This window comes from Takifugu rubripes, chromosome 14 (assembly GCF_901000725.2).
Source record: "Takifugu rubripes chromosome 14, fTakRub1.2, whole genome shotgun sequence".
Lineage (NCBI taxonomy): Eukaryota > Metazoa > Chordata > Actinopteri > Tetraodontiformes > Tetraodontidae > Takifugu > Takifugu rubripes.
Window position 1 is genome coordinate 11,950,253 of NC_042298.1, and position 22,624 is coordinate 11,972,876.

The 22,624-nt window shown below is 41.4% G+C and overlaps 1 protein-coding gene across 1 annotated transcript; it reads right to left on the reverse strand.

The window, feature by feature from the left end:
• Positions 1 to 989: 989 nt before the first annotated feature.
• Positions 990 to 22,443, reverse strand: rab28 (RAB28, member RAS oncogene family). Its single transcript, XM_003970566.3, has 7 exons — positions 22,193 to 22,443; positions 17,684 to 17,780; positions 14,785 to 14,873; positions 13,269 to 13,398; positions 4,767 to 4,870; positions 4,620 to 4,697; positions 990 to 2,154 (listed from the first exon to the last, which is right to left on the reverse strand). The coding sequence occupies exons 1-7, from the start codon at positions 22,265 to 22,267 to the stop codon at positions 2,062 to 2,064; spliced, it is 666 nt and encodes a 221-aa protein (XP_003970615.1). The 5' UTR covers positions 22,268 to 22,443; the 3' UTR covers positions 990 to 2,061.
• Positions 22,444 to 22,624: the final 181 nt, after the last annotated feature.

The following is a 22,624-nucleotide window of genomic DNA, read 5'->3' on the forward strand; positions in this document are numbered from 1 at the left end:
CAGGACCCTTATGGGTTTGACCCCATTGTCAAGAGCTAAAACAGTATGATGGATACTGTATTATTATTATTATTATTATTACTATTATTATTATTTTGGTGCTTTTGCTGCACCAAAATTAGCAGACGTGTCCAAAATGATTCATGCGTTGCCAGGTCAACAAATGTGACACAGGCCTGCCTCGACTTTCACCAGTCCGTCAGAGGCCTCGCCCTCCCCATTCAGGGTCAGCACGGCGATATTCCAGCACTGTTGTGAGCATCCCAGTTAGAAAATGGCCTGCAGTTGTTTTCTTTGTGAAAACACCTGTCTAAACAGCAGCAAAGCCAAGGACAAGTCTCGCCTGTCAGCGTCGGTGACAGCTGCCCACAAAAATCCGCCGAGAGAGAGTTCCTAAGACTTTCACTCGAGCGAAACGATGCACGTGCGTTGGAATGACCCCAGCTGGGCTGCCTCGCCCCCCGCTCGGTTTCATTGTCATCCGTGTTGGTTTGGCACCAGACTGTGACATTTAACAACACGTAAGAGCAGATAAGAATCGCCGATATACCTGTAAGGATACAGTCTGCGGCGTTTCAAACTACACTTAATCCTCCTAATGACAGCAAAGATTCAGTGACCTCGACTCGGCGATAAAACGTTCTGGCGCCAACAAAAGGCCAGATTATTTAGGTGATTAATTAATACATCTTACAACCATTTAAAAAGACGTTTGTATCAGCTGTCCAGGGTGGATTTAGGGGCCATTTAAGGGAAGATTTAGTGAACAAAGACCAGGTGGTTCATTAGCTACCAGAGGCTTATTCTCTGAATGGAAGGAGATCTCTTGGGTGGTCAAGTTTCAGTCCTTAATCTGTATCTGTATCCTTAATCTGTATCGCTCTTCATGCAGGCCGGGAGCACCTCAGGGGCTCATCAGCAGAGACAATGTTATTTAGAATGAATATTAATGTCATTTCAGTCAAAAAATGCCCCAAAACTGCCCACAGTTTTAATATTGTTGTAGCATCTTTATTGAGAAACACAAAAACTAAACATTCTCTTTGAACTGTACATTCTGATATTTAATTCCCATTTCCTTTATTATGAAAGAACCAGAGCTGAGCTTGGGTTTGCTGAGCAAACATACAGAATTGGCAGGTATCACAGCTGACTGATCCCCCATTAAAGTCAGCAGTTCACACTGACATAACTGTCTCTAATACTATAAAGTAAGCTATTCAAATGAAAAACCGAGGCTCTATGAAGCATTTAACACCTCCTGGGTCATTTTTCAGGTTTGTACTGTAACAGACAGCTGAACAAGGCTTCGCACAGGTGTCTAAAATGCTGTCAGTCTATGCACAGTTGCGCACTCACATACGTCCACACACATCTATCAGCACTTTAGACAAAGTTCGACTTTTCTGAACAGAACAAAGCCAGGAATGTGGCGTACAGTAGTAACAATTACACACTTACATGATCTGTCCCCCGTAGAGAAAAAACAACTGAGGACTAAATAAATGGAAATGATTTCTTGCGTTACGACTAGTGCAAGCCTCTAACGGCAAACTGAAGACGGCTAATTTCAGATTTGCTCAAGCACCACAAGAAAAAAAGTTAAAAAATAAAACCACATCTGAGTAGCTTCTTAGTTTCATAGATAAATCAGCCTCAACAGGTGACAGTGGCGCAATGCTGCAGCTGCTCCAATGATTTAAACCGCCCTTCTTTTAACATCTGGATTCATCGCAGCAGTTATTCTTCCTCCATAAACCACCAGCTGATCCATAAATATAGATATGAATATATATGTTTGATAAGTTTTAGAAATGACAGCTGCGTGTAAACTTTAAAAAAAAAAACTGAGGTTCTGTTGCTTTTTTGGTGAACCGCCCAACTACAGAGCGTGGCTTTTAAAAAACCACACAGTCTGTTCTTCATCTTCCCTACACACAGGAACACAGAGAACACACTCTTACAGCGATCCCCCGCCCTCCAGCAAGAAAAAAAAAAGTCATGGAATACTGACTAAAGACAATTTTACATCTTTGAGTGTGCTGGCATGTGGAGGGGGGTTCACTGCAGTGCACACATGGAGCTGCGGGGAGGGTTGACTGTCCTCGCCATGGTGTCCTGGCTGTAGTTCACAATGTCTGCCTTCACCACGCGCTGCAGATATGGAGAGAAGGTATTAAAAACACCATGACGGCATTGGAAATTGCACCATGTCGATTGAACATATTCATTCGTATAGGATTTTTTAACCTAAACACTCTAGAACATCATAAGGCGAAACCCTGAAACCAGGCTAGAATATCGTTCAACTGCATCCACATAGTGTTTTGTTTCTGAGCATCATTCTGTCCAGCAGTGGTGGTGCAGATGTTCAGCAGACGTTTTGAGGTTAGAGAGAGAGAAAAAAAGAAGCAGCTATTGTCTCACTCAACCTTTGTGTGCAGCTATTGAGTAGAAAAATATGCATTTCAGGAATATGTGTAAGAAAAATGCCCTCTGGTGGGAACAAATGGGCTGGACACTGATATGATGCTCACCAGCATCAGCAGCTATGTGGACACGAGCCAGATGTCTACTTTTCACTACTTTCACTACTTTAAATATCACGACTGCTTTGGGAAATCTATGCTGGATCTAGGGGAAAATCTCTGTTCTGCAGGGGAAACATACACTGAACTACTGAAGAGAACAAATTTTGCTTTGCTGGGAGGTCTCCCTTCTAATTGGGCCTTCATCCTGCGGGTAGTCCACCAGCTCAGCTTTCACAATCCTCTGAGCAGGTTCAACACGTCAGGCAAGCGAAAGCAGGAATGAAAAGGTCAGAGGTCAGAATGATCGACAATGAAAAGTAGAATAGTTTGAGGACAGAAATGGAGCAAGAGAAGTCCTGATGTGAGAGGAACCAAACAATGTGAACAAATGGTGACATATGATTAGGAATCCATTACATCCTGTAACCTCCAGCTCTATAAGTAGTGGGAGCCCAGATTTTGATTTGATCCTGATGATTCGGCATGTTCTTGGACTATCTGACACAAAACCGGGAAGAAGGGAGCAGAGCGGCTGTCTGATTAACGAGCTGCCGAAGCCTGATGTCGGAGCTGGCGGGTGATCTGTGGCTTCGTTATCTGATCCAAAAGACAGAGGACCATGACAGAGAGGGGGACTACCAGGCAGATATAATACCGTCAGGGGTCGTGACCCTCGTGTTCAACTCTCCGAGGCTGTCAGCTGATAATGAGGTCTTCCTGGCCCCATGGCTATGCTCAGCCGTGACCTGCCCAAAGCTTCACTTCGATATGTGCCATAAAATTTGCACGACGCGTTCACATTTTTATCTTGAGTTTGTCCGTTTTAGGTCTCTGCCCGATTAATATCAGGACTATGCATTTTTATCATGAACAGTAATGTTTTGCTATTTATAAATCACGTTGTCAGCCTACTTAATAAAATAAATTAGAATAAAAGACACAATTTATATACAGGTCACCCTATCGGCTCATGAAAACTTCATTTAAACCTTTGGTGTCTATAATCATGTTTTGCCATCATAATGTGGTCATTATAGAACTGTCACCAATGTGTTGTCATTACTAAAGAAGCCACTAAATTGTCATAAAAAGGAGTGTGAACTGGATCAAAGCACTTTAGTTTATTGACAGAGATGTTTTGATAGAGAAAAAAGAAATAAAGTAGATGGACAGCTCCATTAGTAAACAATCTTTTTTAGTTAGTCAGTGTTAGTGTGGGTGATGGGAGAGGGACTCGAGAATTTGACCAGTCCTTCACTAACATGTTCTCCCTCCACTCAGGGCCCTGACCCCTCCATAGCCCCCACTTCATCAAGCGCTACCCAGCCAGTGTGGCTCCAGCCAGTCAAATCAGACTCAGGATTAATGCCTGTGGGGGAGGCGACCCTGTAAATCCAAAAGCTGCCACCACTGGGCACCACCGGTCTGGATGGCAAGCTGAGAATCTGTTCTGGCCCATGAACAGTGGGAGATAAAGCAAATAAATCAACCGGCCAATCCCAGGCCTCTCACCTCTGCAACAGCCTGGCTTTGACCTCTGACTCTGCGCAGTAATGTGGTCACTGAGGGCGTATTTACAGATGGGCAGCGTCTGTGGCAGGTAGACCATCACAGGCGGCAGACATAACAAGCTGGTGTTTACGCAACAAAAGGTTCTTTACTGTGTGTGTGGTGACCTGCACTGACCTAACACACTCACTTTGACCTCTGGAAAGGTCAGAGATAACATTACACATTAGACCGGGGCTCAGGAAATATCACGGAGCAATATAAATATGCACGTATAGCATGAGAAAATAAGGAAGCTGAAGCTTTTGAACTTTCATTCTTTTTTCCTAACACAGAATTTAACCCTTCTATTTATTTTAATGCCTTATAATTACAATAGTTTTTCTGTAATATATTTACAATATAATCTTTTTTTGGGGGGTTGTCATTGTTAAAACTGAAACTATATTTTACAATTCTGTCTTCTTCCCACAGTTTGAGTTATCCTTAATATATCTGTATAAAAAGCAGGATAGTGTTTTTACAAATGCTGCTGCAGAATCAGACATTTTTCTGCAGCAAGTATTAATCATGTCTTACCTGCGATTGCTCTATTTCCGCTTTGTTTAGCTTTATACCGAGAATCTCAGCAGCCACTCTCTGAAAGCACAGATAAACCTGGAGGGGAACAATGAAAGGTAATAAAATCATTTTACATTTTCAGTTTCTGAATCGGCCAACACGAACCGAGTCTCCCGTCTTTGCTGAAACAAACTGGCTGAGGAGGCCGTTCTCCTGGCAGAACCGCTGGTGTTTGTCAGCCTTCACCGTCCTCATGTGCTCCAGGTCGACTGTGGACGAAAGGCAGCGTGATGTGAGAAAACTCGCCAGAGATCGATCGATAGATTTATGCGGTGGTTATGCAGCACTCTTGCAAGGTTAACCGTCACGTATCTGGACGTAAACAGAAAAGATAACTGTTTACACTTGTGTTAAGATGGAAGGGGATCTGTGCAGTGTACGAGAACAGTGCATGTAAATTAACTGTGAAAACAAAGCATAATTCATTTGTTATGTTGTGTCCAACTGGAAGAATTCTAATTTGATTTATGTTGCAAAAAGCATCCAGAACTCTAAAAGGGAAACTTACTGAAAAGAAAACAACCAAGGTTAAATCTACTGTAATGTGAAATAAATGTAAATTCAGTAAAACATTCTGATGAAAAGAAAATACTTTGTTATTAGAAAGTCTGTAGGATGCAGAAGGGCGCTGCCGGGTGGCCCTGGACAGGTCAGCGGTGCATCACAGGACACACAAACTGCTCCCACAATGCTCATCATCACTCAATCACTGGCATTAAAGCTTACTGTGACAAATTCCTGTGTGTAAACCGAGTACTTTTCAACCCTGAAGCAAGAACCTCTTCTTGAACTGAAACAGACAAACCAGTTCAGCTGTGGATGAATACGCAAGATACAGTGAGTGGATGACTGAAGTCTTGAGGCAACTCTCTCAGTAAGAGTGTAGAAGAAGAACAGTTTGACTTATGAGCTCGCTGGCCTTTAAGGTGGGCACGTAAGCCTAAGAAGCTTGCCCGTCACATTCATGTGATTTAGTGGGAGCAGGAAACATCAGCGCCTTCCTCTGCAGCTATTGTTACGTGTATTCAACTGCTGTGCAGTGATACCAGGCGCTCCTCTCCTCTACTTCTTCACCGCGGGGTCACACCAGGGTCAGTTAGAGAGGTCACCCGGGGGTCTCACGGCTGAAAGCAATAGCTCCTCTCTTTATTTCTGGCTTTGTGCAGAAAGGCGACCACACCCAGTATCTGGTGCATATACATGTCTGTGGTAGCTGGAGGAGGTCAGGCTACTGTACGGTGTTGCATTTCTCTTGCCCCCTAAAGTTTTACTCTTTGTGTGGGGTATTATTGGAGTTGTCAAGTATGCGTGTGCACGTAGGTGTGCGCATGTGTGTTTTTGAGAGGGGAGGTAGAGGGGCAATAGCAGAAAAAAGAAAAAGACCGATACAAAGCAAGCAAGAAATGTAAACACTGCACTAATCCTTCATTATTAATATCTCAGTCATATGACCCAAAGAAGTTAAAGTCCAAAAGAAACTTCTGGAAAGAATAATTCTACAGTAAATCAAATTATACCACCCTCTTCAGTGACATATAAACACGAAGCTTTCTGGGCAAGGGCAGACATTTTAACAACTACTCAATGTCTGAGGCAGCCTGTCACGTCTGTGCCTGCGCATAAACAGAGCTGTCTCATCGGCGTCAGTAGGTTATTAATTCCAGTCATTAACGGCGGAGGTACCCAGCATGCTACTAGAAGTAAACACTGTTAATCCTTTGGATCCTGCACACTTGGGAAAGGTTATCAATCATGTGTCACAGTCAGATTAGCCAATGTTAACATAATGGCTGAGGAACTGAAGAAGGCACATTACTGTAAGACCTTTTTTGAGTTTGTGACTTTTCTGCTTCTTTTTCATGAATCCGAGCAGAGGAATGTGAGTGGAATTAATGATAAATGTTTTCTAATGCTGAAAACTACAGGTGCAAACAATGTAAACAAGTGAGGACATTTAAGGCACTGGAATTCATTTTGATCTATTAAAATTGAATTGTAATCCTCCTCTACATAATTTAAAGGTGTTTCCACAGCTAGAGACATATCACATGACAGCTTGAAAACATCTGATTTAAGTCCTGCCCTTCTGAACGGGGGCTCCGATTTTCAGACAGAGGCATTTTTCAGCATGTGGCATCTGTCCGTGTAAACTGAACACAAGACTAATCCCACAGTTTTAGTGTTTTGCTCCATTTTTCTTACTAATGTACCCATTTCTACTTATCAGGTTAAAACAATCTTCCTTCGATGATCTGGTTTCCGTCCGTGTCTGTCAAACTGTACATCAGCTTAACAGCCCTGAGGAAGTGACTGCAAACACGAACTAAACTGTTTGGGCCTCCACGGGTATGGAGATAGTGGAGGTGATCATCACTCGTCAAGAGCGATGGGCCTCCCTCACACTGGTGACCATTACTGTTTATTTAAAAGGTCTGCCTGTCATTGTGCTGAATAACAAGACAACAGAGATTAATATGAGGCAGACATATTGGGCTTTTACTGCTAATAAGGCACTTGCGGTTGCACGAACCTGTGGCAACACGAGGGCATGGACATAGCATTCACCTTTCAAAGATGAGGAAATACTGAACATTTCTCTGGTAATGTACCTTCCCTTTCCTGACACAGTCTGTTGTATTATCTCTCTGACACAGCAAAAGGTCAAATGTGAGAGCTCCAGGATGGATTTTTCCTTTAGTGCTCAGCAGCACATGTTGCAGAAGGAAAACAATAAGTTAATAGCTCTGTTGGCTAACCAGCCTGAAACTCAACACCACGCGGGGTGATCCTCGGTGGGCTTTTTACGACCATGCTGTGATAACAGAGACACCTACTTACAGTCGTACCGGCTCGGCTGCTGGGGACCAATTGGAAAAGTTTACCCAGCGAGCAACTGCTTGACAAAACACAGTTATTTGCCAGCAGCCTCGTTATAAACCAAACTGAGGTTGTTGCAAAGGGGAGCGAGAACTGCAAGTGAAATGTGTAAACCGAGTGCACGTTTATGTGTTTGTGTGAGGCAGAAATGGTGGGCTATGTGAGTGTTGCGAGAAATTCCAGGACTCTGAGGGGTCATATCTCCATAAGTGAAAGTTACAGGGTTGAACCTAGTCAACCTCAAGGGAGAACATATCACTTGGAACATTACTTCATGCTACATTTCAGATCCTGTTTTCCCTGTATGCAGCAATTTTGATTATTCATCATGAATCAAGAACAACTCCAATGATTTTACTTGTGAATTACTGTAAAAGCTATAAGCAAGTTATTCTGCAGCTCACATCAGAAATATGATCAGAAATATTTTGGAATCGTTCAAAAACACAATAAAGACAACAAACTCTTTAGTCTGGTTTGACAAATGTCCTGTAAAACAGTACAGTATCGTGTGTCTGAAAACCACTGTGAAAAAATAACACTGTATCCGTGGACACCTAAAACAGCTCAGTTGATTCTATAGAGCAGGAGCATGAAACACAGCCATTAGCCATCAGGTAAGGTTAATTGCTAGTGACATTTTATTTACCCTTCCATTTTCCTGAACATACAGGGAAAGGCTTCAAAATCTGAAAATGTCTAAGGCATCATTTGACATTATGTTTGAGCGAGTTAGACAGTGATTTAAGTTTCACAGCAGAAGTGCCCAGTAAAACCAAATGACAAGTGGAATTTATGTGAAGAATTTCACTGACTGGGTCCAACTGTTTTACATGACTTGGACAGAGCATTTGATGGCAGATGTCTTCAAAAAATATAATTTAAATGCAAACAATAACAATGTTCCATTAAAATGTATAAAACGGTAAAAGGCAGAAGTAGCACAGAAACTAGATGTGATCTTATGATAATACCCTGAGGTCAAGACACTCAATATGATTTTTCATATTTGAAATTAAACAAAGTTGAAATGTAGGAAAAAATGTAATAGCTAGGTGTAGCCCAGTTAAATCATTCAAGCATTTACCACAATTTAAAGTCTGAGCATGATGAAGGTTATTAACTTTTTTGAGATGAGTACAGACAGATGAAGTACTCTTAGTAGCCTGATGTTGTGGAGGTGAGCAGGGCCTATGCAACAGTCCTCTGGGGGTGTCTGACAGAGACAGAGCGCTCTTTGTGCTGCAGTGCCCCTGCCCCGGTGGCCTGAAACGGACCGGGTCTGTCAAGGGACTCTCTTTCCACTTGGTCTGAAGTGTTCTGTCGACAGCTCATTGATCACAGCTCATCTTGTCATTTGATCATCTTTCATAAAATAACATGCAGACGTATGCTGGCGCACACCCGTGTGGATGCACGTGTGCATTTGAAATAATGAGAAACCGGACCTTAAGATAATGCGCCTTTCCTCCTTGCTCCAGAAACAGGATGTCCAGCAGTAGCTCCACATGCAGGTAGAGGGCTGAAGTGCCAAAGTGTCACTGCTATAGTAAAAGCTGGGGCTGAAAGTCTTGCAAGCACGGTTAATAGGCTCCATGGACTTGTGAACGGTGAACAAAAGGCCCAGTTCTGAGCTGACCGCACAAGAAGCAGCCTGGGGTTTCACTGGCCATGTCCTCCAAACTCTCCTGTCGCTGTTAAACTAAGTGGTCTTTTATGGGCAAGCAGCAATACATGCCTGTGTGAGCCAGCAATGTAACTATGAGCTATAATAAGTATATGGAGCACAAGGGAGCATTCATTATTGTACACATTAAGCTCCTATGTGTCCATTCTCAATTATAAATTCATCCCGGTGTGTTAAAATACCACATATATTCCGCTCGTACCCTCCATGTGCTCTCATATGTCAACAGAATGTTCTCTTCTCAAAAGACTAAGCAGGTTGTTAAGATAGTGAACTTGTCTTTGGAGTAAAGTGACATAATTTTTCTTCGCATGATATGCACCTCTGGATCCAGGTTAATTAGCTCTTTATCAACTCTGTGTCGCCAAGGTTAAATTCTAGGAGTTCTTGGGTCTCTAAGTTGTGGAGTAGTGCAGAAATAATGTACAGCCTGAGCATGATGAGGGTTCCAAGCTGCACTCAGGTCAGGTGGCTAAGCTGTGCTGTACAACTCAAATGGCCCATGACTTACCACACAAGAAGGTATGCGAAGACTGATCATCTACTGCATGTGCAACAATATTTGCTTTATGGATGGCTAAAACGAATGAGGACTTTCCATGTTTCGACAGGCACGAGACTTAAAAGAGATGATAGTAGGGGGCTGGAGTTGTATAAAGAAGCAGTTTAAATTTAGTATTTAATTGCTTCCTCAAAAAACACATACAAGTATGTTTCATACATCACAAAAAAAAAAACGTACAGCTGCTTTTTCATATGACCTTTAAAGCGAAGCGTATAGCTGAGACGATTTATTACCCCCGTAGCCAGGTTTTAACGTTATTTCCTATCTTTTCCAGGCTTGAAAGACAGTTTGGTCATTGAGATAATCTGATAAGCACATTGGTTCTGACCCTTTTCCTTAAATAAAATGTAAAGAGAAACAGGATACTCTGGATCTGAAGTCATCTGTAAACATTCCAAAGCGTTATTCAACTGTATACCACACCTCACTGTATATATACTGTCTCGAACCTGTGGTCTCTTTACCCACACTGCAAAACAGACACTGCTGACGTGTTCATCTCTTCTATCTGGGGAGGGGTGAGGGTGCTGGGGAATGAGTACTGGGCTTTTGTCCCACCACATGTCTATTGTGGCTAAACCTCTCCCTTGGGGGCAATTAGGACCTTTTAGTTTGTTGTAAGAGGACCTAAGTACGAGTGAGTTGGGCCAGGAAAAACATTTTTGAGTTAAACCAAAAACAGAAGCACATTGAGCTCCTCTGCACTCCTGGACTTCTGAGCATCCCTCTATTGAGAAATGTGCAGGCCTGCACTGAACAGACAGGAACTGTGGCAGTTTTACAGGGGCACGGAGGTGAGAGAGCTCGGAGGGGGGGGGGGGGGGGCTTCAACTTCACCTGCGGCCTTGCCAAGAGGCCAAATAACTCGAGACCAACAATGTTGGTGGCAAGAGTATGCCTCATGATGATGATCAAGGGTTGGGGGATCGATATAAGGTTTTAACTTTCACGTAGCTAGATGGAAAACTTTACGGAAAGAAGTGGGACAAGTAACAATATGCAGCCTGATCTGACATACTGTGCAGGAAGGTAAAACAAGCATGTTGTTTAACACAACAGACAGAGAGCCAATGAAAAGACATTACAGTAAAAGCTCAAGTGTAAGTGTTACTCTACACATGTGAAAGACTAGCATTAAGAGTAGGTGTTACCGAACATTTGCACAGGGAAGAAAATAGAGGTGCACATGTGTTTTATAGATGGTACAAGATAGGGAAAAATAAACAGAAAGAGAGAGAGACAGGTAAAATACAACCTCGCCAGTCACAAATGAGTATGTTTCTCATGGCAGGGTAGAGTGGATAGGGGGAACAGTATTGGAACTACAGAGCCAAAGGGCCATGAGTGATGAGGAGGGGTTAAGAGAACTGAACCCATTTAAGTCACCCAAATAAGGGCTGTGCAAGTCCATGATGGATGTTCAGGAGTTCCCCGGAGAGAGTGCTCTAGCAATGGGAACTGTGATGGGTGGGGAATGAGCAGGGGTCCTGCGATCCCCACTTAATAAAAACAAATTGTCTTGATAAACGACACAAGCTTAATGTCTGCTAAGAAATATGCCTTCTAATATTGCACAGTACCATGGGCCACTTTTTCAGTGCAGTGGAAATAAATAATAATGCCCCCTTAATTTAATTCTTTATTGGCTTCCTTTGGGAAAGGTTTCCTGCAGTATTATACTGTATGTTGGGAAAGCGCACGGCGCTTAACAAGCACACTTAACCCCAAGCAGCCATACTGGGCCCAAAGAAAGGAAAGGCTGTTCCCAGTGGTGACATGGCACAGGAGGGCAGTCAAGTCAGAGTAAGAAGAGGAAGGCACCGAACCATTAATGAAGCAGCCTGGTCCACATGGAGGTTCAATTACAGCAGAAGCAGTAAAGAAGACTGTGTTTGGGTAATTCAGGAAATTTAAGCTCAGTGGATACAGTAGTACGTGACATGTAATGTATAAAAAGTCACATTTAATTGTGGCCTGCATGTTACTTTTATGAGAAAAAAGAGCCCTCATAACTTTATAAAAACGCAACCTTTAATATGTGGAAAATGAAACCACTAAAGGTAATGGCTGCTTCGAAATACCTGTACGGTTAATGCCCACATTCGTAAACACAAAATAATAGCAGAGAAACATCCCAGTTACCCCAGACCCCATAGACGAAATTAGGTTTGTTTTTTTAATGTTGTGCCTGTGCTTCTTATTTTTGTTGTCACAAATATCTCATCTAACTCTGAGCCAAATCTAAATCTGATCCAATCAAAATTCCACGTCTGAAAGAATGCTGTGCATTCATATTCCGAAAAAAAAATAGTTAGCCAGCAATACTTAAGAGCTCCTCTGAGGAGAAAAGGGAAATTCATAAAAAGCCTAAATAAAAAAATGTCAGTGTGGACATTTCCAGCGAGAAAGCTCGAGTAATACATGTCAACCTCCCTGGAAAAAAAAGAGGCATCCATGGGAGGATTCATAAAGTCTTGAAAAGTAATTGATTGCTCCTTGAGGGGCAATCTGTGTGGGATCTTTTTTTTCTTTTTTCAGCCCTTAGGACCAGAAAAAAAAAACATGCACCATTCCCAGCAATGGTCATTAGGGGGAGAATGGCTGCATGAGTGTGGGGGTGAAGAGCCTGACAGTGGGATGAATATTACAGTACACACACTCACCCACACACCCAAAACCTAGCCTAAATACAGAGGCGCCCACCGTTAAAGCCAGGGCATTAGCAGATGCAAATGGATGCAAAGACAAGAGAATGTGCTCCAGACAGGCGAGCTAAATCCTGACCTGTGGTCTCTGTTGAGTAACATTAACGAAAGCTTCCTGTGAGCAGGCACCACTCTCCTGGTACTTCATCATTGCTCAACAAGGTGGACAGTCGCCATTACAGGCGCGCACTGACGCCCCACTTTACAATAACACGGCAGCAGCTACGACTCCACATCTGTCAAGTGGATGTTTAAAAAGGCTCGCCATTATTAGCCTTTATTTTGGGACGAGATGGGTGGATGGGTGCAGACTGATAACAGAAGAGCCATCTGGTTAACATCCAGTTCTTCTCCTTAACCAGGGACTCAGGACAGCAGCGCAGACTTGGGAAGATGGGTACCGGTTGGGGAGGGGGGCATAGATAAGCAATACCCTGGGTCCACTCGCCCAGGGATCTTAAATCATGGTCATTCACTCCCCAGAGTTCACAAACATCAGCATTCCCATCGCTCCAAAACCCCAGTCTCTTATCAACTGGCTTATCATGCCAATCAGTTATGTGCTGCTCCAACAAACACGTCTGCTACCATCAAACACTCACTCCTCCACGCACAAACACAGACATGCAAAATGATAAATGCATCATGCCACAACAGGCAATACATACAGTATTAGACCAAATAGGATTTAAGTGTGGCCGTCTTTAGAAATAGTTGAATCCTTTCAAATGTGTGTTTGTGCAAATATATATTTATATGTGTGTTATTCTCACTTTTGTTGCCAATCAAGGAAACGACAGGCTGGACGTCGGACTCTTCGTTGGCCTTCTTCACCATGCTGAACCAGTCCTCCAGATTCTCAAAGCTCTGGTAGTTGGTGATGTCATAAACCAGGAGAACGCCCTGTTCGAAATAAAAACAAAAGGAGCAACATGGTCATAATCCTTTGATTTGAGGAGCCTTGAAATACTTGATGTACTATATTTGTTCATCTCAAATTTATTCAGATTAACATTACTGATAATTAAAAGAAGGGAGGGGGGACAGTAGGTGGTGCTGCTCCTCTTTTTAAACAGATACATAAAATAGGGACGTTATAAAAATATGTCTTTAAAAGCTAAGATTTCATGCAAAAATGTCCTTTGGGAGGAATCTTGATCATCTAAAACAATACTTTTTGTGTAAGTAAAAGTATCTGAATGTATATGATATGTGAACCAGCCAGGTTAGCAGGGCTGTTTACACAAACACAATAATTAATCATGAAGTCATGCCAGCACACATGCTGTCGCTGCTTCAGCTGTGGCTGAAAATGAGGCCAAAGTAAATGACTCTACTTTCACTGCATGATGCAACATGACCAAAGAGGTGTCTGTTGCTTTTTGTTCAGCAGACACACGCTGTCACAACATGCAAGGTCAGTGACGACAGCTCGGGCCTCTGACAATTCCGTTCAGTATCTCTGAAAAGCTGTGATTGATTACAGGACATGCAGCACGGAACAAAAGGTGTGAAAGTTCCATACAGAGCAGAAGAGAAACTCTCAAAGCAGTGTGTTGTCATGTGGCAAGGACGATCATTTTGTTCATTAAGGAGACACACAGTAAAGGAGGCGCCGCAGACATGGATTATAAACACACTCTTATGGCAACCTCTAAAGCACAGTACAGAAAAAACATGTCACTTTAGCTATTTTTAAATAGAGCTATATTTAAGGAATGGAAAACAACCTCTAACCTATGTTTGTGTAGCTTCTATAGGGCAGCATGGCGGTTGGCATACAGCAAGTATATGGTGACAGGCTTCCTTCTTGTGCCTAAAAACCTAGATCATTAGCTTCATGAGAGGTTTGGCAGACAAACTACGGTCATTCAAAAGGCCTCTTCAATCAAGTCTGGAAGTGACTATAACAACAGAGCTACCTGCAGATCCTTGTAGCACTCAATAGGAAAGCCCTGGCCTACAATGTGCAGTAACTTTGGAGAATAGAAAAGAATTGGTTTGGTTTATTTAAGCTCTTTTGACCTGCTACTCACTGAATCCAAAGGACAGTTTATTATGATTTGGTTATTAAGGAAGGGAGTGGCGGACCTGAATGAAGCTGGACTGGGAGTAACAATAAGCTTTAACTGACTATTGGGTATTTTGATGCTGATTCTTCCCTTTGTGAATTTTTATCTCTTAAGTCTTAAGTCTGATGAAGTGAATGTTGAATCCCAGATATTGAGTGTTAGATCATAAAAGACAATTAAAGGTAGCGGTAAGAAACTGCGCATCGTGTTATCTTACATGAGCTCCATATACATATTTATCAAGCATTTTTCCTCCTAGTGTTTGGCCTCCGATGTCCCACACTTGGAGAGTCACATTCACGTTGCCTGTAGAGGAGAAAAGGGATAAAAAAAATAGAGTCACACAAAACTGACCTGGAATTTGAGTGACAAAAAGCATGTTTTTGTTCTTTCAAATCACTGATATGTTTATTTTATTTAAAGTTCATCCAGAGGTAAGCTGTATCCAGAGCCTGCGTTTTAAGGTAGCAATTTCTATAATAATAGCTAACACTTCATGTATGTAAGGAAAATAATAAATCAGAGTTTAATCTTTCACACTAAGCACTCTTGTCTGGCAAGACATACACATCTCACATCCAAGAATATCTTGCCTTCAGAATGAGGTGAATGAAAAGGTATGCTCACCCTATAATTTAAATTTTCAATACCTTGACAGCAAAAAATAGACTAATGAGAATAAGAAGAGCTGTTTGTATTGTGCCACATTCTGCCAAGGTAGCAAAGTGGTTAGTTATTTAAAATATAGCACACAAGTTTAAAAGATAAGAAGACGCTTGTCCAGTGCCTGTTCAAAGAGACAGAAGAGGCAAGATGGAGAGATGGTACAAAAAAAATCACATCTGAAAGGAAATATTTCTTCCTCTGGAAAATGAAGAGTGGTTGAAAGAAGAAGAGGAGGAGGGAGGGTGGGAAGGAGGGAGGACGAGACAGTGGGGAGTTTATGTTGGTGTGATGGGGGCCTGGGCTGGAGCAGCGGCGGGGAGCAGAGCGTACCCTCCGGACACGGCTGGACGACTGGAGCCCTTCATGAGTCCTCGCTTTTTTACAGCGGGGAAAGGAAATGCTGATGTTCACACTCACTACATCTAGACTATACAATGTCAATGTAAAGCTCCATAGAAGAGTTCCATCCCACCCACCATGCTTGTACACTAGCTTTATTTATATTTTTAAAAATACAGCGCTGACTCGACAGACACTGACATTTTTGTCTGCTTATACTTTGCAAACTGTAAAAAAAGATAGGGGCGCCTTTAAAACCAGTAGTGACCATGGATTAAAGTCTAAAAGTAATAACTTTCTTTAAAATACAGATATAGATATATACAGCTGTATATTCAAATGCAGATATATCTTGTTGATATTAATATGGTTATGTTTTAGTCCCATCCTGACATTGATTCCCAGAAAGTCCTCCAAAGTACTTCTATTTAACAAATTCATAATATATAGTATATATGCAATAGACGCCCGTTTCCCTGGCTCTTTGTCCCCATCTTTCTGAAGCCATTGTTAATCCCAGCTGTCAAAAGTGTATTTTGTCCAAATTAGCGTGGAAAAACCGCAGATGGATAAAACTGTCAGTTGCATAGGGGCAGGGCTTGATAATGTGGTTATAGAATGTCTCACTAATCTTATTATTCTCTTGTTGGAATGTCATAACTTTCACTTTAAATCAATCCACTTCACTGCCTGTATCTCAAAGTTTTACCTTGAAACATCTGTAAGGGCTATTGTTATATAAATATTAAAAAAAAAAGTCCTTACAGGAGAGACTGGTGTATGGAAGTCTCGCTTCTCATCTCCTCATGCTGGAAAATGTACATTGAGTTTGACAAGCCAGGTTTTCATGGTGGGAGAGGCCAACACTGCTAAAGGTTATCCTCCCCTCCCGCTAAAGACCCTTACAGTCCCACAGAGACCCAGAGAGCCACATAACCTTTCCAATACAAGGCTAGGTGGGGGTCCTAACGAAGTTTGGGACCACCCAGATCGCAAAGTCTACCTCTCTTCATCAGCTCATCAACACCCAATTCCCCAGAAAATGGGCCTTTAACAACTCTGGTGCTGGTCCTAGTGCTGTTACTGCCCCAGTGATAGAGACATCCATGTGATGTATCGAATCATTAGAGTCATCAGCAACTGGTTCAGGAGAGAAACTTAGTGGAAATCAAGGTCATACCATTACAACATTTGTTCACATGTTCATAAAGAGCAGAGCCCTGGCTGAGCTTATGGTTGGCTCTTTTGATCCACTCTCTACCACAGCATTTTTGGGGGTTCAGCCTTCCTAAGTCTCATAAGTTGAGACTGACACAAAATCAAAACAGAACCTTTCAGCCAACTCACAAATCAGTGTAACTTTTACTTTTAGCACTTAATTTACCCTCGCTTGATGTTGTTTTAATAGTAATGAAAGAATCAAGGCACTTGGCAAACTGGAAGATGTGGACTGCCAAGTTTCAGAATCATTTTTAAGATCACCTTTTTAGTCGGAAGGGAAAATGAAAGCTTTAATATAAATATAACATTAGTCAATAAACATTTAGTGTATTTCACCCATCTAAAAGGGATACAGAGTGGCAGCATTTCTGTGGGCTAAAAAAAAAATAACATAAATGTTTTATGTGGCAGAGGACAAAGATCATTTGGATTGAGAGATCAGTATATAAAATGTTAATGTATTTACGCTGTACTGAGGCCAGCGAGTTATGAGCAAGGCCTGCCTGCATGGGCAGAAGCTACCCACTGGCCTTGGAGGAGGAAAAAATGCACTGTTTGCTCTGCAGAAAAGAACTTTCAAAGTGAATATGCATGAGAAATAGGAGACACTGTATAATGTGATCAGTAAATAAACATTCAGTTAACTTGTGGGACAACCTGGCAGGAAGAAGGGGAAATTAGAAAATACAAAACATTCATGTGTTTCAAACATTTGGAATAGAATCGAATTACAGCTTTATAGATAAGCCAATTAACCTCAGCATAATCCTGGATATACGACAGACCTAATCTGTATTTTATTATCTACATTCAGCTCTTGTGTCTCACACATGTCCAAGATGATTCCCTCAGTAAGTGATCCCTCCCTAAAGATCACCAAGGTGTCTCACCTGGAAGGCTGATTCTCTTTAAAAAGAAATCCAGGCCAATAGTTTGTTTGTACTGCTTCCCAAAAGCCTCCTGCGCAAACCTGGTGGCGATTGACGTCTACAACAGAGACGGACAAAAGAGTGACATGCAAAGAATGACAGCCAGAACATCTTTGTAGGAATCTATGTGAGCAAAAACATACACAAGCACTTTATATACGGTCTGAGGAGAAAGGAGAATTCTTGCTTCATTGCATTTTACAAATAAGTATTATTCACACCCATAATATCAAATCTTCATCATAAAAGCAAAAGTGAAAAATGACCCAAAAAGAACCTCCAGAAAAAATACAGAATATTATGGAACTTCCTAATAAAAAGGATATTTTGGCTCTGCAAATGAAGAAAAACTTGCCACATTTCTAAGTTAAGCTTTTTAAACATTTTTTACTTTATATTACTTCTATAAAAAAAGAAGAGGATAATCCATCATGTCAGCCTTTTCCACGTCCTGCGAACCTTCACGTATGTTTTGCAGTAGGTTAATTTCATCATTACAAAATCCTCCGTGTGCAAAAACATCATGATTGACTGGTGGCCACGGTGACGTAACCGTCTTCCTGCTCTGCTGTCTCAATACGCAGCCGCACTTCTGGCAGAGAGAATCCATGTGAATTACAAAAACAGGTGACAGAGTATGTGTCATGTCTGCAAACGGCAGACCTAATAATTGCCACAAATTATAAAAGCCTCTATCACTGTCAGTGTTGGGCTGGAGGAGGAGGAAAATAGCGGGTAAGGGGCTCTCCTGTGATCGATGTGAAATCACAGCGCTCAGCTGTTGTGCCAGATGTGATTCACTATGATGGATGATGATTACCTGAGTGTCTAAAATCTATTTCCAAAACGGGGAGCTAACAAACAGCAAAAGCCATGGGGTTTGTTCAGTGTTAAAGCAATATGTTTTAATATATTTAATGCTAGGTTAGTATTAGCGGACTAGTTTTTCTTTCAAGTCAGCTGAACTTTGTTTTCCAGCAAGTGATACAGTTCAGTTTAATGTGGTTAATGTGATTTGAGAGTGGTTTAAATGGGTGGACTTTACCCCTTTGATGAGAAGAAGCGCATTTATCAGTCCAATTTCACTTATTTCAGTTAATCGACAGGCTTGAATGTGACAGAGTGAAATGTGACTATAAATTACCCAGACATGACTGATGCAACAAAAAGAAAACAGGGCCATTTAAGTAGCCAAAACAGTCCCTAACAACACAGGAATAACAAGTTTGGACAGCAAAAATGTATTCCACATGCTTGCAGTGGCCTCATTGGCTATTTGCCTTGGCATTCTAGTAGCTTGGCTCTTCTCCTTTTATATGTACGTCTTTTTAAACATGCAATTGGAACTATACAGCAAATGTTAAAGCCTGGCTTAATACTTGCACTCTAACAGAGAACAACTTAGGGTCAGCGATGATATGGATGCCGGGAAATGGGGGGGTTCCTCTTGAAAGCAAAAACAAGGACTGAGGGGAAATGTGGCAAGTTGGGTTTGTCAATGCAATGCAGCTCAGAATAGCTGTTTCTTCTGATCAGAACGGGCTTTTTGTTTTCCATGCAACAGCTTAAAATGGTGGAATTCTAATGATGAGCGTTATCATATGAGTTCATTTGTTTATTCAATGTGTTTTTAATAAAAGAAAAAAACTAAATCACTAAATGTAAGTGTGTAGAAACTAAATTTCCCTACTAAAGTATGAAAAGTATATCTTTTATATTATTAGTAGTAGCAGCAGCAGTAGTAGTAGCAGTAGTAGTAGTGGTAGTATTAGTAGTAATGGTAGCAGTACTAGCAGTAGTAGCAGTCGTAGGAGTAGCAGTAGTAGCAGTAGTAGCAGTAGTAGTAGTAGTATTAGCAGTACAAGTAGCAATAGTAGTAGCAGCAGCAGTAGTAGTAGCAGTAGTAGTAGCAATAGTAGCAGCAGTAGCAGTAGCAGCAGTAGTAGTAGCAATAGTAGCAGCAGTAGCAGTAGCAGCAGTAGTAGTAGCAATAGTAGCAGCAGTAGCAGTAGCAGCAGTAGTAGTAGTAGTAGTAGTAGCAGTAGCAGTAGCAGCAGTAGTAGTAGTAGTAGTAGCAGCAGTAGCAGCAGCAGTAGCAGTAGTAGTAGTAGCAGCAGTAGTAGTAGCAATAGTAGCAGCAGTAGCAGTAGTAGTAGTAGCAGTAGTAGCAGTAGTAGTAGTAGCAGCAGTAGTAGTAGCAATAGTAGCAGCAGTAGCAGCAGCAGTAGCAGTAGTAGTAGTAGCAGTAGTAGCAGTAGTAGTAGTAGTAGTAGCAGCAGTAGTAGTAGCAATAGTAGCAGCAGTAGCAGCAGTAGCAGTAGTAGTAGTAGTAATAGTAGCAGCAGTAGCAGTAGTAATAGTAGCAGCAGTAGCAGCAGTAGTAGTAGTAGTAGTAGTAATAGTAGCAGCAGTAGCAGCAGTAGTAGTAGTAATAGTAGCAGCAGTAGCAGTAGTAGTAGTAGTAATAGTAGCATCAGTAGCAGTAGTAGTAGTAGTAATAGTAGCAGCAGTAGTAGTAGTAATAGTAGCAGCAGTAGCAGTAGTAGTAGTAGTAATAGTAGCAGCAGTAGCAGCAGTAGTAGTAGTAATAGTAGCAGCAGTAGTAGCAGTAGCAGTAGTAATAGTAGCAGCAGTTGTAGTAGCATTGCCCAAGAGCAGAAGACTAAGTGACCTGTAGCTCAGTGTGAAGAACAGAGCCCAGCATCTAAAGAGCCTGTTTGAATGTGAGACTCCATATTTTTAAAACATCTTCCTCAGGTGGACAAGCCTTCCCACATTTCCCTACATTTCTGAATAGACACCTAACCACAAGCAAAAATACCGCAAAAAATGCTGTCCAAGAAAAACTGATCCGATTGCAAATTTGCTCAGCAAATTGACATTAATAAGGGGGGAACTGCATTCAAGATGTCAGTCAGTAGTGCCTCCTCAAAATGGGGGGCACGTCTCCTGTTTCCAACCCAAAACAGACAAGCAGGTAAGTCATTCAGACAGTGACGAGCTGACACCTGGCAGCAGCGTGAGGTGGGTTATTAATGTAGCGTATCTACTGGGAACTGACTTGGGTGTGTTCTTTGCACCTCCTCCCCAAAAGAAAATGTCAACCTTCCAGAATGAGAACATTCATTTTTCTCATTGGGTCTCAGCATTACACCTACATTTATTTTCCTTCTCCCAGAGGAAGGAGAGATTAGTTACGAAAGGGGGGTGTGTAACTGAAAAGCACTTGACGTGCCGGCATCACATTTACACCCGTTCATGTGATCTGAGATTTGAGATGCACTGAAGAAAAAACATAGCTGGGTTGTCATGGCAACGTTCATGCTTTGCTGCAAATGACTGTTCGGCTGAAGATTGCGTGTCACAATGTAAGGACTGGAAATTGATCATTACACATCTGTTTATTTGGCCCTATACCATATGTTTTTAAAATCAGTTAATACATCAGTGGTGAGCTGAATGAAACATTTATTACGGTATAATATCGATTAAAGCAAGATATTAAAATCCATGTACAACTACTCTCTGATTATACCTAAAAGTAAAAATATTAAAAAGTTTGTGCTTATTCTATTTCACTGTTTCTCAAGCTCTTTTTTGTCAAGCATAAATCTCTTGATTTCAATAACTATAACCAGTATTCTTCTACCTATACTTATATTCATATTTATTAATAAAATAAAGAGTAGAATTTCAGGTCAGATCTGTGGAATCATTTGCATGTTGTCATTAAATTCCCTCCTATTAAAGATTGTTCTGACTTAAGACATTATTGTCATACACCATGCAAATAGGAAACTTGTGTGGTGAAAATATGAATGTTTATTTCTATGATTAAAATAAAATGAAGCCATTCACGATCCTACTGGCAAGAAAGAGACATTTATTGTCAGTTTTTGCTAAAAATGAAGGGGAAAAAAACTCAACTTGTTTCCACTGGTTAAAGATAATGCATTACAGCAATGTTCAGCAGACAGTAAATGATTAAACAATAGTTATATAGAGAATACGCAGATGAAAAGATAACTGATCTGTGTAGTATGCGTCATTATTAATGAACTCTTGAGATAAATATGTGTTTATGTTTAATACAGTGCATGTAAATATGTAATAATAAACAGTCGATTCAGGACACAGCCCCCGATAGTTCTCAGACCTCATATTTTAATTTTTGAAAGCCTTATGAAGGTGGCTTGCCTTCCAATGAGTACGACAAAATGCCTGAAAGAAGTCCATACACACGATATTATATTAAAAGCTGCATATGTCAGTATAGATTCATATTTATCCTATTATGATCTCTTGTGTTAGCTCACAACTAGCATAGCTTCAATCGCGTCGGTCACCATGGACACGGGGAAGACGGTGCAGCGTCATAACAATCACGTCTGACAGCATGATATTTGGGACAATTTGTCATTTTAACGGTGTCGTGAGGGTCAATTCTATAAAATATCTCTAAACTCTCACCTTCCCGCACGCTCCGTCTCCAATCACTACAAATTTAAGCTGCCTGTCCTGGCTGTCCTCCTCCGAATCCGACATGGCGTTGAATTCTGACCCGACTGTGTTTTATTGAGGAAAATCAAAAGCGTCGACAAAATTTTACAGGTGTCTAAAACACGTTTTTAGGCTAATCACGACTGAATTATAAGATAGTGGAGAAAGACACGGACAGCCGCCATTTTGAAACATTGATGCTGCTCCACTTGGCGTGGTCCATTCACTCACTGCTCGCTGGGCTTAAACTTATTTTTACGATTAAACAAATACAATGGGACCAAAAAACACCTATTTTAAAGCGCATTATAACTTAGAGTATAGCCACATGACTCGGAGAGCCATTTCGCCTTTGAAATAAAAGTGTCAAACCAGAAACTACAACACCAACAACTTGGTAGC

Excerpts from the sequence above, each read along its gene's own strand:
- rab28 (XM_003970566.3), bottom strand. The coding sequence starts at position 22,267 with ATGTCGGATTCGGAGGAGGACAGCCAGGACAGGCAGCTTAAATTTGTA. Across the intron at positions 13,399-14,784 it reads AATATGTATATGGAGCTCAT|GGCGTTCTCCTGGTTTATGA; the intron begins GTAAGATAACAC and ends TATTTCGAACAG. Across the intron at positions 2,155-4,619 it reads CGGAAATAGAGCAATCGCAG|CGCGTGGTGAAGGCAGACAT; the intron begins GTAAGACATGAT and ends CCATATCTGCAG.